Raw genomic sequence first — 16,423 nt, forward strand, 5'->3', positions numbered from 1 at the left:
CCATAATAATATTTACCACAAAACTTTAAAATTTGTTTTAAAATCCAAAAAACAAGACAAATAAGGTACCAACAGAAAGACAAAAGCCATGACAATAATTGATACTCAGATTATCCTTTTCATATATCATAAAAAGTAAAAAAAAAAAATGAATATGTTTTGCTTATGTTTTGCTTATATTTTGCATGTTTTTTTCTTTATTAATTTACTTTTCTATAATAAAAAATATGTAGATGCTAGGAACCCTTATTGGAATATAAAGATAAATATTGCAAGTGATTGTGGTTTGTAAAAATAACATTTTGACTTGTCTAAATTTTGTAAATATAGTAAAGTCAGAGAAATGTTGGTAAATATATATATATTTGAAATGATGTATATATCAAACGTTATTATGATGTAGATATTTGAAATGACACTGCAAATATGTATAGTGCAAATGAAGTATTATTTCATTTCAATAGTTATCCCTTTGAGAATGGAACTCCCACCACTCTTGTTTGACATGAAGGAGTTTGAGATATTAGAAGAAGAATCACCAAGAAGATCACTATTGTTGAAGAGAAATGAATAAGATATATGAGATTAACGTGAAGGTGTTTTAGTCTTAAATTTTTTTGATTAAGAAATGAAGAAGATGAAGGTCTATTAGCCTACAAAGTTTAGATTAAAAAATGAAGAAGCTGACAAATGAAGAAGATAAGACTAACCCGAAGGTCTGCCTACAAAATTATTAACCGGAAGGTCTCTAGCTTATAGCCAAAATGTTATTTACCTGCTATTGTAAGTTTCTATTGTTGTAATGATTAAATGATGCATGACGACAAATATTCTCATATGCACACCTAACTATATACTAATATATATATATATATATGTAATACAATTAATTAACAAGTTAACAACAATTAAATCAGACATGAAACACAGTACGTTTGTGTGTTTGAAAGAATGAAGTGCATAAAATTTAGTATATAATGAAGTGCATTCATATATAGAAAGAATGAAAAAAATGGCTTTGTATGATTGTTATAATAAAAAATATACGCAGAGCCGTGATCACTCGTGAAATTCATTAGAATGATGCTAGGTGGATAACCCATTAATAAATTAATAAATTGTTATACGATGATTCCATATTTCCATTGTTTTCACATGTAGTCGTAACCTCGTAATAAAAGTTTATCATAAAGTGATTAAAATTGAATAGAAAAAATAATGGTACCTCCCAATTCCATACTGTATATATACACATTAATTCGAGCTCATAAAGCGTTAATGTAAAAGAATTATTGATGAGATATTAATACAATTAATTACACCAATTTGTTTGCATGTGTTGGATAATGTTATGATATCACCAACTGCTCACGGAGTTAAATTCCACCTAGTTTCATTTTGACTTTTTGACATAAGTTACCCAATTCTGATGCAGACATGCAGTGAAACAAAAATGTACATTGTCATATACCATGTCACAGTGATCATATTATAATTTATACAAAACCCAATTGGTTGAATATGATACGACGACTACATGTGGAATCATCGTAAAACTTTAAATTAGTTTTTAATATGACAACTGTTTGAATCATCGTATAAATTGTTATACATGTAGTCATTTTGTATAATATGATCATATTATACCATGTGACAGTGATCATATTCAACCAAAACCAAAATGTATAAATTGTTACACATGTAGTCCTTTTGAAATTGTTATACAAACAGTTGTATATATGTTTTGAAAGGTTAATTTTTTTTTTCTTTTTTGTTACTATTTGTTTGACAAAAAACGTTTTCATCAGAAGGATAAGCACAATATTAATGGAGGGGTAGAGCGGCTGCAACGACAGCTAACATTTAGGACTGTAGTAAGCTATATGTTTGATTACATACAAACCTTACCGTTACACTTGATGATATAAAGACAAATTTATTAAGAGTACTATCTATCTAATATCTATTATATGTGGTGCATATGGCTAATGGATGATTATTATTATTAAAAAAAAGTTAACAGTTATATCCATGAATGAGTTAATCCTAAATTAGCCATATTTACATAGTTCTATTTCTTTACAAACGTTAATTAGTTGGGTGTTTGATTCACAAATCTTAAAAAAAGCGAGGGTTGTTTTTCTCGTTTTTTGTCCTTTTATAAAGATAAGAATTAGCTGTTGTTAAGAACTGTCAGATTGATGGGTTTTAACATCACGGCTGTAAAAGTGGGAGTAAAGCTCAGTTAAATAAAAACGGAAACACGTGATAATTCGATAAAAAAAAAATTTCCAATTTCTAGGGTTTTCGACCGATTGGGGATTTGAGTTGAACCCCTAAAAATAATTCCGAAGCTTCTCTGATTAATTTATGTTTTGGGAAGTGAAAAGAGATGTCACAGAGACACTCGAAGAACAACAATGATCTAGCCTACTTTATTTACGACGAGAAGAAGAAGCTAGGCTATGGAACTCACAAGCATTTGGGTAGTGGTTCTGGTTTGGGACTTGTTAGGCCAGTCAAGACATAATTAAGTACAGGATCAATGTCTAATGTGATATAAGCCCTTTTACAAGTTTTGTTTCATTCATTTGGACAGAAACGAATCAGTTTAATTGCCAACGATTTTGTTTTCGTTTCGTAGCCAAATTAGTACTATTAACAAAACGTATTCAAACGGAAAGCAAAGTATTAAATTAATGGAAGGTAGAACGAACGACTACAAAAAAACTCATAAATTGCTAAATCCTAATAACAACTTACACGTAAATTAAGATGCGATTAAAAACAATATAAAGTAGTAGTAGTCAGTCCTAAATTAGCCAAGTCCTCTTTCTTTAGAAACGTTATTAATTCGGTTTTTTATCGGTTCACACACACCTCATGTGACAATATATAAACTAAAACTTGTTTGATCTGTCACATATTGGAAAATGATAAATAAAATCTAAAATTAAGAAATACTATAGTGCTACTGTATAAATGAGAAGATAGGATAAGAAGAAGAATCATCAAGCACTCAATTCCACTAGTCGAAATATCTGATGTGGCAACAGCTGTACCGTTAATAATGACAGTTCTTCGTTTAGCTGGGTTTTATGAATAATTAATTACCCGCCAAATCACTCTTAACGCTTAAAAAAAAAAAGAAAAAAAAAAAAAGCAGAAAACAATAAAAACAAAATAAATACTATCAAAAGACGTTCCGGTTCGTTCACCAAAAAAGGCACAAATCCATTTGGAGGGGGAGAAGATACCAAAGTGGAAAAGCCCTAAATAAATCTCTCTCTCCCTCTCTCTCTTTTTTCATATCAATGGCGGATTTGGATAAACTAGAGAGTGGAGGAGGAGAAGGCGGAGGAGGAGTAATCGTCGACATTAGAGACGGCGGAGACGGCGGCGGAGGAGGAGAGGTTGAAGAGAGGGAGAGGCTGACGGAACTTGAAGGAATCTCTGTGTTGGATTTCGATCTGCTTTGCTCAACGGTTGCGCTTCAGACTCAGGGGAAATGGAGGAAACTCGAGAGCTACGATGGTGACGATTCGACGGAGGATGATTACGGCGGCGGCGTTTTGCGGCTTTGGGAAGGCGATGTTATGGATTGCTTCGAGGATCGTCATCTCTGTATCGAATCCGCCTGGTTGGTTTTTTTTTTTTTTTTTCTTTCCTCATCTCATATCATTCTTTAATTCCAAAAAAACATTTTTTTTTTTTTTCTGGAGAAAGTTTTGGGTTTTATTCGTTATTTAGATTTGTGTTGACATTTGCTTGATGATGAGCTAAACTTCTTTTATTGTGGTAATTGACTTAGTCAAATTGTTTCAGAATATGAGAGAGGGAAACATATATTCTAACTTTGTTGCTTTCTGTCCCCTTTGACTTATGGTGTTTATTTCATCTATATAACATTTGGTGCATAATGGGACAAACATTTACTGTAAATTTAAAGTAATTGAGTTGTTTATGATTCATGATAAGAGTGATTTTGAAGCAATACATACTTATGTATAATAGTGTTTGTTTTGTAATTTTGTTTTCAGCTGTCCATGCTATAGATTCGGGAAAAACATGACGAGGACTGGTTTTGGTTCTTGCTTTCTTCAGGTATAAGATCTTATATATATACAGGTTGATCTCTAGAATTTTTTGTGTAGCTTCGTTCTCATGGAAAGATGCTGACTTTCTCTTGACCAATTTTGGTATGTGTCAGGGTGCTGTTCATATGATTCTTATTGCTGGTATCCTGTTCAACGTTGCTGCTTTTGCTGTAACGAAAAGGCACTGCTTTCTCTACCTGGCTATCGCTTTTGTTCTTTTGGTTGGATCCTACTTGGGTTTCTTTCGTATGCAGATAAGAAGGAAGTTTAACATTAGAGTAAGCACACTCCTTCTTTTTGTTTGTGTTCTCTTGATTGAGTGTGTTAAGAGAAAGTTATTTTTCTTCTTTTCTGCATCATGACCTTTCTCGATACGCTTACTTTTGACAGGGTACTGATAGTTTCTTTGACGATTTCATCCACCATCTCGTCTGTCCATTCTGTACATTAACTCAGGTGTGTATTGTTCACAGATCATTCTCTTGAAAACAAGTTGTATCCATTATGCCATTTTTGGTTGAACTTGTTTGTGATGTGATGTGAGATGCAGGAATCGAAAACACTGGAGATGAACAATGTCCATGACGGTATCTGGCATGGTCGAGGAGACACTCTCTGCATAGGCGGCTATCCTGAAGGAAAAGCTTTTCTTGAGCTGCATTCGCCTCCAGTCATTGTATCAACTATGTCATCTCAACCCTAATAACAGCACAGACAGTTCATATAAACCGCAATCGAGGTCTGCAATAGGCGTTGGTATCATCATCGGCTTATGGTGATTGGTTTGCCAAACCGTTGATAGAGAACTTTCATGTTTGTTTTCGAAACTGTGATATATAGCAAACATGTAAGTTCGATGAAAAAGTCCTGTAACCTTCTAAAAGAGTAGAGAGGCCATTTGTATGCTAATAGTGAACCAGTGCGAGTTATATGTATACAGCCATCTGTTTGTATGATAATGCATTTGATCATGGCGATCACATTCAACGATTGTAATTTACAGATAAAGAAGATTTGGATCATTCAGCGACCATCTTAAGGAGTATTTAGGTATTGAAATACAAGAGATCATGCTCGTTGATCGTCAAATGGAAATGCAAAATAGACATGGATAGAATATAAACAATGTATTGTTTGTGTGGCGTTTTGGTCTTGTTCGTTGCTGCTGTACCCTTGTCAAATTCAAACCAAAAAGTCAAAAGGGAAAAACGAAGAAGACAATTGATACACAGAGACATACACAGATGTAAACACTTTATTCAAATCCTCTGGACCATTCTCAGACAGTCTTTTTCATCGTTTTTGTTCATTGTTCTTCGGTTCAGAGAACAAACGGGTGGTTAACATCCGAAACCACCACGTAAATACAATTCTATGTAGTTAGAATGAACCAAAATCCATAACAATAAAAAGCAAAAGAGAGAAAAAAAAACAAAAAATAAACAAGAGGAACACAAGAACATGCACTTTCTTTCTATGTTCACTCATCTAAGATGTGGTAAATTGTTTGATTCCTATGATGATAACAAACAAAACTTCAAAAAGATGGAACCTTTTTCCTCCTACGGCGCCATCAGACCATCCACCGTGTAAGAAAGAGACTTAGCCCAGTCGGTTTTCAACACCATTGTTTGCAACGTGTGCATCACATCATATCCTGGGTCTAGTTTCCGTTGCCAACCCTATTATCAAACCGACTACTTAGATCGAAAGCAAATTTAATCTCTCTGGAGTTATAAAACGAAGCTGTAGATACCATGCTGAAAGCTACAAACATTTTCAACGACAACATCTTTGAGCTCTACTTCTATAAAAGCTTTAGTAATGTATTTCAAAACCTTCCATCAAACTTAGTATGGTCTAAAATCTACACTAAATTTTGAAAGTGGGGACGACTTTGACTCACCTCGAGAACTAATGTTGTCACCATCACAGTGCAAACATTCCCATCAATGTTAACTCTATGACGTCTTACTTTCTCAAGTAATTCGTGCATACAATCTGCTGGATGTACTAAATCTCCCTCAGGGGTTCCCCAGAATTTGAATGCTTCCTCTACTTCCTGTAAGAGTCTAAAAGCATTAGCCATCATAAAAGAAAGAATTTTGAAAGATATCTTCCATATATTTGATAAGTAAACTGTTATCCTGAGGTATAAAGAACCTTGGAGCAAATATTATTACCTCGATAAAAGCCTCTGGATTGGGACAATTCTGCTTTCTTGATAATTTAAGTGTTCGCTCAGCAGCAGTCCGGCCATCCCTACGCGCAACCGCCTTGAAAAAATCAAGTAAGTTCTCTCGGTCGTTCTTTGAGAGTTCAGCAGTCATTCCCACATCAAGGAAAACAATGTGAGGCTTCTTCGTTTTGAAAAGGCCTCCACGGGAAGCCTTTTTCCGGACAAGGATATTTCCCGGATGCATGTCAGCGTGAATAAAGTTATCAACCTGAAGTAAAAGTTCACTTGAGATTAAGAGCATTGATAAACCAGATATCAGTTATAAGTGATCTTAAAAGATTACAAAGAGGGCAATACCAGGAGCATCTTTAAGAGAGCATGTGTCCCGATGTGAGCCAATCTAGTCTTAATCCATTCATGTCCATCCATTCCATCAACATAACGTGCCACGCTTTCTCCGTGCTCATATGTTTCCACCAAAACAGCAGGATGTACTAGCGGATACACAGGTTTAGGGAAAGAGACATCCTTCCATCTACGGAAGTTATATATGAACCGGCTCAAATGAGAAGCTTCCCTCGCGAGATCAACTTGAGACAACATGAAGACACCAAACTGTTGCACACTCTCGTCCAATCTCAACCATTTCAAAGCTGGAATTATAGTTGATATCTTTGCCACCAAATTAATTATCACAAAATCTCTCCTAATCGATTCACCAACACCCGGGTGTCTAACTTTAACAGCAACCAAAGAAGACTTGGACTTTTGTCCTGGATACTGAAACCTCAAAGAAGCTCTATGTACTTGGGCAATACTCCCTGATGCTACTGGCGCCTCGTCAAACTCCTCAAATATCTCAGAAAGTTTACGACCAAATGCCTTCTCGATAGTTTTCTTAGTGTAGGCAAAGCTATGCTCAGGTGCATTACTGTGAAGCTTTGAGAGCTGGGAACACAAATCCTTGGGGAAGAGATCTGGCCTTGTGGCTGCCCATTGACCCCATTTGATAAAAGCAGGACCTGCTCTTTCCAGAGTTCGATGGACCATCTGAAGCCATACTTTCCTAAAACGAGGCCCACATGATTCCACAACCAACCCCATCAAAACAGTCGGAGTAAACAAACAAGCTATATAAAAAGCCCTCCCAATCAAAATAAAAGCCTCTATAACCGAAAACAGTAACGAAGACAGGAAGATAGGACCATTCTTTGCCCTTGTATAGAGGGATTTATCTGAAGCATAGTAATCTAAAGCCGAACCAGGAGCTCTTTGCGCCCACGCTACTTGTCCACAAGTGACAGCAACGATACCAGGTATTAACAAGTGTGAACGGGTAAGAGACAAGCAAAACGCCTGAGCAATAGTACTAATACGAGCAGAATACTTATAATGAAGCCTTCTCCAAGCAACTTGGGCATGGTGACTAACTACATTTGTTGCAGAGGCAGTACCAAAATAACTCCGTGAGAGGTGATTACTCAAAAGACTTCCTTTAAGATCACGAAGGGAAAATGTACAATGCCCATTACTCGGAATCCTAGGAGACGAAGAAGAGTGAACTCTGAACTGAGGCGACCTTAGAGCAGCTGTAAAAGCAGTTCTATAGCTTCCCCATTGTGTTCCTATATCTTTCTTGTTCGAGATAAGAGATTGCGTTTGTTTCCCAACGATTCTAGAGATCAAATATCTGCAATAGCAACAAACCAATAACAGAGAAGGATCCGATCAACAATAAGAACCATAGAAACTCATAAATTTCGAAACTTTATACATACAATTATGCAAAAACAAGAGAGCTTACATTAAGAATCATATATCAGTCTCCGAGGAAATGGGAAACAAGAATCCGATCAGGAATTCAAGAAAGACCCTAATAAAAAAAAAATAAGAAAGTGGTGACAAACCTTGACATAGCGAAGACGAAGATGGTGAGGAGCAAAGAGGAAATGCGAAAACGTTGGTGGTTGGGTATGGATCTCTAAAACGTTAAAACTGAGGAGCATTTTCTCATTGACTTCAGCTTGGGAGGGTGAAAAGGGTAAAGGAACTAGTCGGTCAGCGTTTTCACGTCCGGCGGTTAATTGGGTTTCGAAGAAGAAGCTTCCTTACCGGAGAAGACCTTAAAGCCGACACGGAGAAGAGAGAGAGAGAGGAGACGAGACGAGACGAGACGAGACGAGAGAGAATAGGTCAGGTCAGTGATTTCGTTCGGAGAGAGAAGCCCAGAAAAGGAAATTGGATATCTCGTGGGCTTAAACGCTAAATAAGTAAAAACTCTGATTTCATCATCTTATGTCGTCGACGTGTGACATTGTCAAACCAAGGAATGTGGTGTGTGAAACAAAAAAAAGAAGCCTAATTAGGTCGGTCTCGAAAGACAACAACTTGTGTGTGTGTATCGTCGTCACATTTAATTAATTTAAACTTTCATTCCAAAGTTTTTATTATACTTTGTCTCCCTACCTAAGTATTAGCTTTTCTCAAATTGAAATTTACAGCTCTAGTTACCTTTTGGTTATTCAATTTTTTTTCTTTTTTTGAATAAAGTTTATTAAAACTGCACTTGGAAAAAAAGGAATAGAGAGTACACGAAGGAAGAATGTTAAAACCCAATTTTTTTTTGTCAATCAATGTTAAAACCCAATTTAACCTGTCTCGATCTCATTCTTTAGGGTCAGTTCACGGTCGACAAATCCTCTTCTTTCATCGTATATAATATAACCACTTTGAGCTCTCCGGCGACGGAGGAGGAAAGCTCCAACTCCAAGGTCAGTTTCTTTTTTTTACCTTTTTCTTTCCTCTCTCTGTCTCTGTCTCTGTCTCTCTCTATGATTGAACCAAGGTGTAAGGAACTCCGGCCGCCGGAAAAAATATTAAATAAATAAATTTGGTTGATTTCTCGCCTTCTCGGTATTGGTTATAAATTAGGAGACGAATTAGAGGCATTGAATTTAGCTGTAAGGGTCGTTCTAACTTGGAATCGGAAAAAGGTTTTTTTTTTTTTTTTTCTTTTCTTTTAGGGTATGTATTGGTTTTATGATCTGTAATCAAAGAGTTGGCTTGAGGTTATGACTCATAGTAGCCAAATTCAATTTTATCACCAAAGGTTTATACTTTGATGATAAGACGGAAAGAAAGCTTTAGACTTTGAACTTGTACGTTGACGAGTAAGAAGAGGGGAGTGAGAGACTCTGCTGTCTGATTTGGCAAATTTCTTGAGTATTTTGCTTGCAGCTTCTCGTATCTACGTTTGGGTTTTGATGTATATTGATGATTACGCGGGGAATTAGTTATGGGAAATAAGAATGCATAAGGGTCTAGAGTGGGTGTTTGTGTTTTGTTTTTCCTTGCTCAGCACAATACGATTTGGCGATATGAAACCTTCATTTAGAAATTGTGTGTTGGATATAATTTTGGCTACAAATTTTATATTGTTCAAAGTGTGAGAAGAACGTATCTTTAATAATTAGCAGATGGTTACTTGAGCTGTTGAGTACATGTTTGCTACTGACTTCTGTGATCTTTAGAATATCTGCCGTTACTTGTATACTCACTTAAATGTATGGACTATACTGTTGTGTGCATTTAGCGTCTTTCACAAACCTGTTCTAACTCACTGTTAAACCAATACTAGATTCGTATATAATGTTTTAGACCATGAATCTTTTAATGAACCCTGCAAATTTCTTACAGAAAAACAGTGTACTTGATAGTTGACAAAAGAAGAGAAGTTACAAGGGTGTTTGAAAATCTGAAGGAATCTGATGGGAAGCAGCAACAAAAGCGGTGAACAAAGAAAGCAAATGGCAGAACTTAGCAAAAATCTCAAAGAAGGTGAGAGGATTCTGGAGCCCACACGTAGACCTGATGGTACTCTCCGGAAGCCCATCCGGATTCGAGCTGGATATGTTCCACAAGATGAAGTTGTCAAATATCAGTCTAAAGGTTCTCTGGTATGGAATCCTTATTCCCTCAACTCTGTATTCTGTTCTTGAACTCATCGTTTTTGTGAAAAGAAATCGTTTAAATTTGATTTTTCTCAGTACTGGTTGTGGATAGCGTGCTTCTTTATTTCTAATTTGTATTTAATTTGCAATAGATGAAAAAGGAGATGGACTTACTGGGGCCTCCAGGTTATGAACCTGATCCAGCTCCTAAACCAAAGACTAAATCTGCTAAGAGGAACGAACGAAAGAAAGAGAAGAGATTGCAGGTATGTTTTTTAACTCTATACGTATGTAAGCTTCATATGCTAATAGCTTGGTCTTCAGTTATTTCCAAATTATCACCTCTGCAGGCTACTGCAGAAAAAGGTAACAGTTCTGAGGATGGATCAGCTAGTAATGTAGACAAGGAAGAAGCTGTTTCTATTGAGACTTCAAATAATGGATCCCAATCTATGAATGTATTGGCTTCTCAAATGGAGGCTTTGGATGTTTCTTCCAATAATGCTGTGCCTGGGGACGCTCCCAGTTCAGAAACTACAGGGGAAGATGTAGAGAAAAGAATACGCGCACTTAAGAAGAAAGTAAGATTTCCATCTTTCTAACTTTCTCAGCTGCTTTAATTAAAATAAGACATTTGAGAACCTATGCGTTGAAGGAAATTGATTGAAAACCATTTGGAACAAGGTTAATGCGTAGCAATATTCTATTTGGAGACAGAGGCTGGTGATAACTTTTTTTCAAATCATAGCAATATTGATTCTGAGACAAGGTAAATGCTACCCAAGCCAGCAGTTTTGTCTAATTGTTTCCTGTTAACATTTGCAGATCCGACTCACGGAAGCTCAACAGCAGAAGACGGCTCCCCGAGATCTAAAGCCAGAGCAGTTAGAAAAGTTCTCTAAGTTGGAGGAGTGGAGACAAGAGCTCAAGGCTCTGGAAGATAAGGAGGCTTTACTTGCTGCAGCATCAAAATGAATGGTCTAACTTTTAGACAGGCTGCAGCTTTTCTCATGAATTTTTTCTGGAACCAATCCAAATTTGTATCAATGAAAACGAGGCTGTTGTTACTTCTTAGGTTTTGTCAGATCTGATTAATGAACTTGGCACAATGCCTACCTAAATCTTCATGGGAATTGATGTCACTTTGCGTTTGTGTTTGGTCCTAATTTAAAGCAAATGCTTCCAAACAGATGATATAACTGTAAAGTTTTTTGTAGCAAACATCACTCGTCTTTCACTCATTTCTATCTATAGCAAACATCACTCAGGTCCAGGTGGAGTGCTTGCTAGAAACGGCGTTGAGTTCGGTCCCAAAGCATATTGAGTTCAGGAGGATTTATACGTATTTGTAGACACAACCAGATAGGTACATATGTTTCTGCTGCTTACATAATTTGCGTCTCTTTGCTGCTCTATGCTCTAAGAGAACATCTCTGCAATTAAGTACATCTCATTAAAAAAGACCTTTACATAACAATTTGTATGTTTCCTGTAACAGATTTGTTTAGTAAACATGCTTCATCCGGAAACACCATTTGATATCAGTTTGGTTGTGGCTGCACTCTTCTGAATTGCCATGATGATTCTGTTCCATAAGAAAGAAGCTACACAGGTAAGAAAATGTTTGATTATGTGCAAGCTACTTTTAGCTTACTGGTTTCAGTCCTGCTCAATTGCCATATCTAAAAGGAATACGTTCTACATTTACTTTTCTAGGCTTCAAGAATAATGAAGAAACTGATATTTTCCTACGCCTAATATCATTTGGTAACTTCCAGTGAGACTGTCAGGATTGCGATCAAAAGGAACAAGGAGAAGAGATGGGCCATTTGATATCCTTTTAGTAAATAACTTGGCAGGCAAACTCAAATTGAGGACTGAGGTATGTATTATCTTTCTGATATTTGTGGACAATTACATGTTTCTCTTCTGCTCATTCTAATGTTATTCTATGCACCGGTTGGACCTGCAGTCAAGTTTTTTTGTACAAACAAGCTATAATTGCTTGATTATGATTTATTGATACCTTTTCATTATCAACTTTATCTTCACGACTTCACCTGCTCTGGGATGGTAAGTGTTTCTACGTGGAATAATTTGCATATATTTAAAGGGTAGTAGTTAATGTGTCTGGTGGAGTTATTTTCTACAATTTGTTCTCCATTATGCTTATTGGCGGTTGCTCTTTCATTTTTAACCGTTAATTGTCATTCATTATCATCTTTTTCTTCACCTGATATAGCATGGCAAGTGTTATGTATGTGTAGACACAGTTGATATAGGTACATACCCAAATTCAGACATATCTACATACATACATTTTGACCTAGAACATCATCTCTACATACCAAAATATGAGTGTGTGAATAGATGACTCCTGTTTAAGATCAATTGAATAAACATGTTTCATCTGAAAATTGGAAAAGCTGATTTGTTTTGAAGGTTTCAGCTATCAATAAATTTGTGTAAAAACCAGGTCGTTAAAATGCATAATATGCTTGTCTTTTAATACATAAGTACTTATTTAATATTGTGGTGGCGTGGACTGTTTCTTGCATAGTGAAAAAGGAAATGATTCAGTGGACAATGACGAAAGGTTTCACGGTGTTGGTAAACCATATTAGTTCGTGTCATGCTCTAACACTCACATGAATCAGTTTTTACAACTTTTGAAAGTTCAACCTTTGAGAGAAATCCGGAACAAGGTGTGACTGATTTTGATATCTGCAGTTAATGTTGTTAGTTGAGTTGAGACCCACTTGGCTTTTAATAAGACACATCATTTATACGTTTCAGCAAACTCTGATCAGAAACCAACAAAGAATGAAGATCTTTTTCATCTTTTTCATTTTCTTATTATCCCTCTTGTTCCAATCTTGTCTCTCTGACAACACGATCCAGAGAAGACAGTCTTTGAAAGATGGTGATGTTGTGTTCTCTCAAGGAAAGAGATTTTCTTTTGGATTCTTCAGCCTGGGGAATTCAAAGCTCAGGTATGTTGGGATTTGGTATGCTCAAGTATCTGAGCAGACTGTTGTATGGGTTGCAAACAGAGACCATCCTATTAATGACACATCTGGTCTGATAAAGTTCAGTAGCAGAGGGAATCTTTGTGTGTATGCATCTGTCAATGGAACAGAGCCTCTCTGGTCTACTGGTGTTATCGATATGATCTCAGAACCTGCTTTAGTTGCGAAGCTAACTGATTTAGGAAACCTTGTTCTGCTTGAGCCTGTCACAGGGAAAAGTTTCTGGGAGAGCTTTAATCATCCTACAAACACTTTGCTTCCTTTTATGAAATTTGGATTCACTCGTCAAGATGGTGTGGATCGTATTATGACATCGTGGAGATCACCAGGTGACCCAGGTCGTGGAAACATTACCTACCGGATAGAACGTAGAGGGTTTCCTCAGATGATGATGTACAAGGGTCCGACTCTGTGGTGGCGTACTGGGTCATGGACAGGACAGAGATGGAGCGGTGTGCCTGAAATGACAAACAAGTTTATCTTCAATGTCTCGTTTGTGAGTAATCCGGATGAAGTATCAATCACTTATGGAGTGTTGGATGCTTCAATTATAACACGGATGGTGCTAAACGAGACGGGAACTCTGCAAAGGTTCAGCTGGAACGGGAGGGATAAGAGATGGATTGGGTTCTGGTCAGCTCCTGAAGATAAGTGTGACATCTACAACCACTGTGGCTTTAACGGTTACTGCGATTCCACCAGTACCGACAAGTTTGAGTGCTCTTGCTTACCGGGGTACGAGCCTAGGACACCCCGAGATTGGTTCTTAAGGGATGCTTCGGATGGTTGCGCGAGGATAAAAGCAGCTTCGATATGTAACGGGAAAGAAGGGTTTGCAAAGTTGAAGCGAGTGAAGATTCCAAATACATCAGCTGTAAATGTTTATATGAACATAACATTGAAGGAATGCGAACAGAGGTGCTTGAAGAACTGTTCTTGTGTCGCTTATACGAGTGCATACCACGAGAGCGAAGACGGAGAAAAAGGGTGCTTGACATGGCACGGTAATATGTTGGATACAAGGACGTACTTGAGCTCGGGACAAGACTTCTACCTACGCGTTGATAAGGCAGAGTTAGGTACATATCATACATATACTCTGCAAACTGTTCTGTTTCATTGCAACAAAGGAGATAGAAGAGACGTATCAATGCACAGGAATTCAAAGTACTTATTATCTTATTTGTTTGCTTGTTTCAGCGCGGTGGAATGGAAATGGCTCATCAGGGAAGAGGAGACTTTTTGTAATCCTCACCAGTTTGGCTGTAGTTGTGATGTTACTAATGATCAGTTTGTTCTGTTTCATAAGGAAACGACGACGTAAGAAACTCTCTGATGATGATGGTTTAAGATTATGTGTTTGCTTGCTTAGCTCACAGCTAATGAATTGAAAACATGCACAAGTGCAGAGTCTAATAGGCATAGAAAAGCTTCAAGAAGCTTCGCTCCTAGCTCTTTTGATCTTGAAGACTCATTCATACTTGAAGAGCTTGAGGACAAATCTAGAAGCCGGGAGTTGCCTCTCTTTGAGCTTAGCACGATTGCTGCAGCAACGAATAACTTCGCTTTTCAAAACAAGCTTGGAGCAGGTGGGTTTGGTCCTGTTTATAAGGTATGGAAGAAGCAAAAACCATCTTCACATATGCCTAAAATATATATACACAAGATCGTTGTTAACGCTTCTCCAAAAGATCAATCGTTAGGTTCAATAATAAGTAATAGGTAATGTTTACTTTGTTACTATTCAGGGCGTGTTGCAAAATGGTATGGAGATAGCAGTGAAGAGATTGTCGAAGAACTCGGGCCAAGGAATGGAAGAGTTCAAGAACGAGGTCAAGTTGATATCAAAGTTGCAGCATCGAAATCTCGTGAGGATCTTAGGATGTTGTGTTGAATTTGAAGAGAAGATGTTGGTATACGAGTATTTACCAAACAAGAGCCTAGACTATTTCGTATTCCGTAAGTTAAACACTTCCTCTATACATTCAATTCTCACCATTCAGGATGATCAGTGACTTTGAATTTGATTTCCTGTTTTTTTGGTTTCTCCTTGTTTCCCTCTTAGATGAGGAGCATAGAGCAGCGTTGGTTTGGCCAAAACGAATGGGGATAATCCGAGGGATTGCTCGTGGAGTCTTGTATCTTCATCAAGATTCAAGACTGAGGATCATCCACAGAGACCTCAAAGCCAGCAATGTACTTCTTGACAACGATATGATACCGAAGATTGCGGATTTTGGCCTGGCTAGAATCTTTGGGGGCAACCAAATCGAAGGAAGCACAAATCGAGTCGTTGGAACATAGTGAGTTAGTCTATATCAATCCTACAAAACTCTCCAACTTCGTTTTGTTCAATCTTTAAGGTCATTTCAATCTCACTGTCACAGCGGGTACATGTCACCAGAGTATGCAATGGACGGCCAGTTCTCTATTAAATCCGACGTCTACAGCTTTGGAGTATTGATCTTAGAGATCGTAACTGGAAAGAAAAATAGTGCTTTCTATGAGGAGTCTTTGAATCTAGTGAAACATGTAAGTAAAAAACTTCTTTCTTTTTCACATTACTTGGGGGTGGAAATAAAAACAGAACATCAGCAAATGTATGTTTCTTGGTCTGGTAGATTTGGGATCTATGGGAAAAAGGTGAAGCAACGGAGATCATAGATAACTTAATGGGTGAAGAGACTTATGATGAGAGCGAAGTAATGAAGTGCATACACATTGGGTTACTTTGCGTGCAAGAAAACGCTTCGGACAGACCAGACATGTCCTCTGTTGTCTTCATGTTAGGTCATAACGCCATTGATCTTCCATCTCCGAAGCATCCTGCGTTTACAGCGGGAAGGAGGAGAAACGTCAAAAGTGGCGGCAGCTCAGATAATTGGCCCACCGGAGAAACCGGTAGTACTGTTAATGACGTTACTCTCTCCGATGTCCAAGGTCGTTAACAAGTGTCAACGCAAATATCAATTTATATCACAATATTTATATTTGTTTATATAGAAAATTATTTGTATAAACGTATGCAAAATCATGTTTATAAAGTTACAAAATACCTGATGAAAAGGAAAAGTTATATATTATCGGCATCAGATTATTAATGGACTAAAATCTCATACCCCATTTTCATCAAAACAATTTCTAAAAAATCCTTTAATGGTAAAAAGA

General features: G+C 37.1%; 4 protein-coding genes across 9 annotated transcripts; 3 read left to right on the forward strand and 1 right to left on the reverse strand.

Moving 5' to 3' along the window:
• The first annotated feature begins 3,116 nt into the window (after window positions 1–3,116).
• On the forward strand, window positions 3,117–5,130 carry LOC104739778 (uncharacterized). The gene is made up of 5 exons (XM_010460231.3): window positions 3,117–3,640; window positions 4,041–4,104; window positions 4,211–4,375; window positions 4,488–4,553; window positions 4,648–5,130. Exons 1-5 carry the CDS (start codon window positions 3,315–3,317, stop codon window positions 4,798–4,800), a joined length of 774 nt encoding a protein of 257 aa, XP_010458533.1. The 5' UTR covers window positions 3,117–3,314; the 3' UTR covers window positions 4,801–5,130.
• Window positions 5,131–5,334: 204 nt separating this feature from the next.
• Window positions 5,335–8,695, reverse strand: LOC104739780 (uncharacterized). 2 transcript variants are annotated; one of them, XM_010460232.3, is made up of 5 exons: window positions 8,184–8,695; window positions 6,634–7,966; window positions 6,281–6,544; window positions 6,004–6,159; window positions 5,335–5,779 (listed from the first exon to the last, which is right to left on the reverse strand). In XM_010460232.3, the coding sequence occupies exons 1-5, from the start codon at window positions 8,189–8,191 to the stop codon at window positions 5,660–5,662; spliced, it is 1,881 nt and encodes a 626-aa protein (XP_010458534.1). In that variant the 5' UTR covers window positions 8,192–8,695; the 3' UTR covers window positions 5,335–5,659. The 2 variants fall into 2 exon arrangements, with proteins under 2 accessions (XP_010458534.1, XP_010458535.1); XM_010460233.2 differs by having other exon boundaries at window positions 6,634–7,951; window positions 8,184–8,672.
• On the forward strand, window positions 8,667–11,415 carry LOC104739781 (partner of Y14 and mago). The gene is made up of 5 exons (XM_010460234.3): window positions 8,667–9,047; window positions 9,973–10,232; window positions 10,379–10,492; window positions 10,577–10,807; window positions 11,052–11,415. The coding sequence occupies exons 2-5, from the start codon at window positions 10,044–10,046 to the stop codon at window positions 11,199–11,201; spliced, it is 684 nt and encodes a 227-aa protein (XP_010458536.1). The 5' UTR covers window positions 8,667–9,047; window positions 9,973–10,043; the 3' UTR covers window positions 11,202–11,415.
• Window positions 11,416–12,603: 1,188 nt separating this feature from the next.
• Window positions 12,604–16,335, forward strand: LOC104739782 (G-type lectin S-receptor-like serine/threonine-protein kinase At1g11410). 5 transcript variants are annotated; one of them, XM_087483119.1, is made up of 8 exons: window positions 12,604–12,931; window positions 13,023–14,334; window positions 14,456–14,575; window positions 14,665–14,867; window positions 15,004–15,214; window positions 15,321–15,558; window positions 15,643–15,787; window positions 15,877–16,335. In XM_087483119.1, the coding sequence occupies exons 1-8, from the start codon at window positions 12,875–12,877 to the stop codon at window positions 16,201–16,203; spliced, it is 2,613 nt and encodes an 870-aa protein (XP_087339245.1). In that variant the 5' UTR covers window positions 12,604–12,874; the 3' UTR covers window positions 16,204–16,335. The 5 variants fall into 5 exon arrangements, 2 of the variants coding, with proteins under 2 accessions (XP_087339245.1, XP_087339244.1); XR_015579342.1 differs by having other exon boundaries at window positions 12,827–14,334; window positions 14,665–14,844; XR_015579343.1 differs by having other exon boundaries at window positions 12,827–14,334; window positions 14,665–14,844; window positions 15,660–15,787.
• Window positions 16,336–16,423: the final 88 nt, after the last annotated feature.

Source organism: Camelina sativa, chromosome 14, assembly GCF_030686135.1.
Source record: "Camelina sativa cultivar CO46 ecotype springtype chromosome 14, ASM3068613v1".
Classification (NCBI taxonomy): domain Eukaryota; kingdom Viridiplantae; phylum Streptophyta; class Magnoliopsida; order Brassicales; family Brassicaceae; genus Camelina; species Camelina sativa.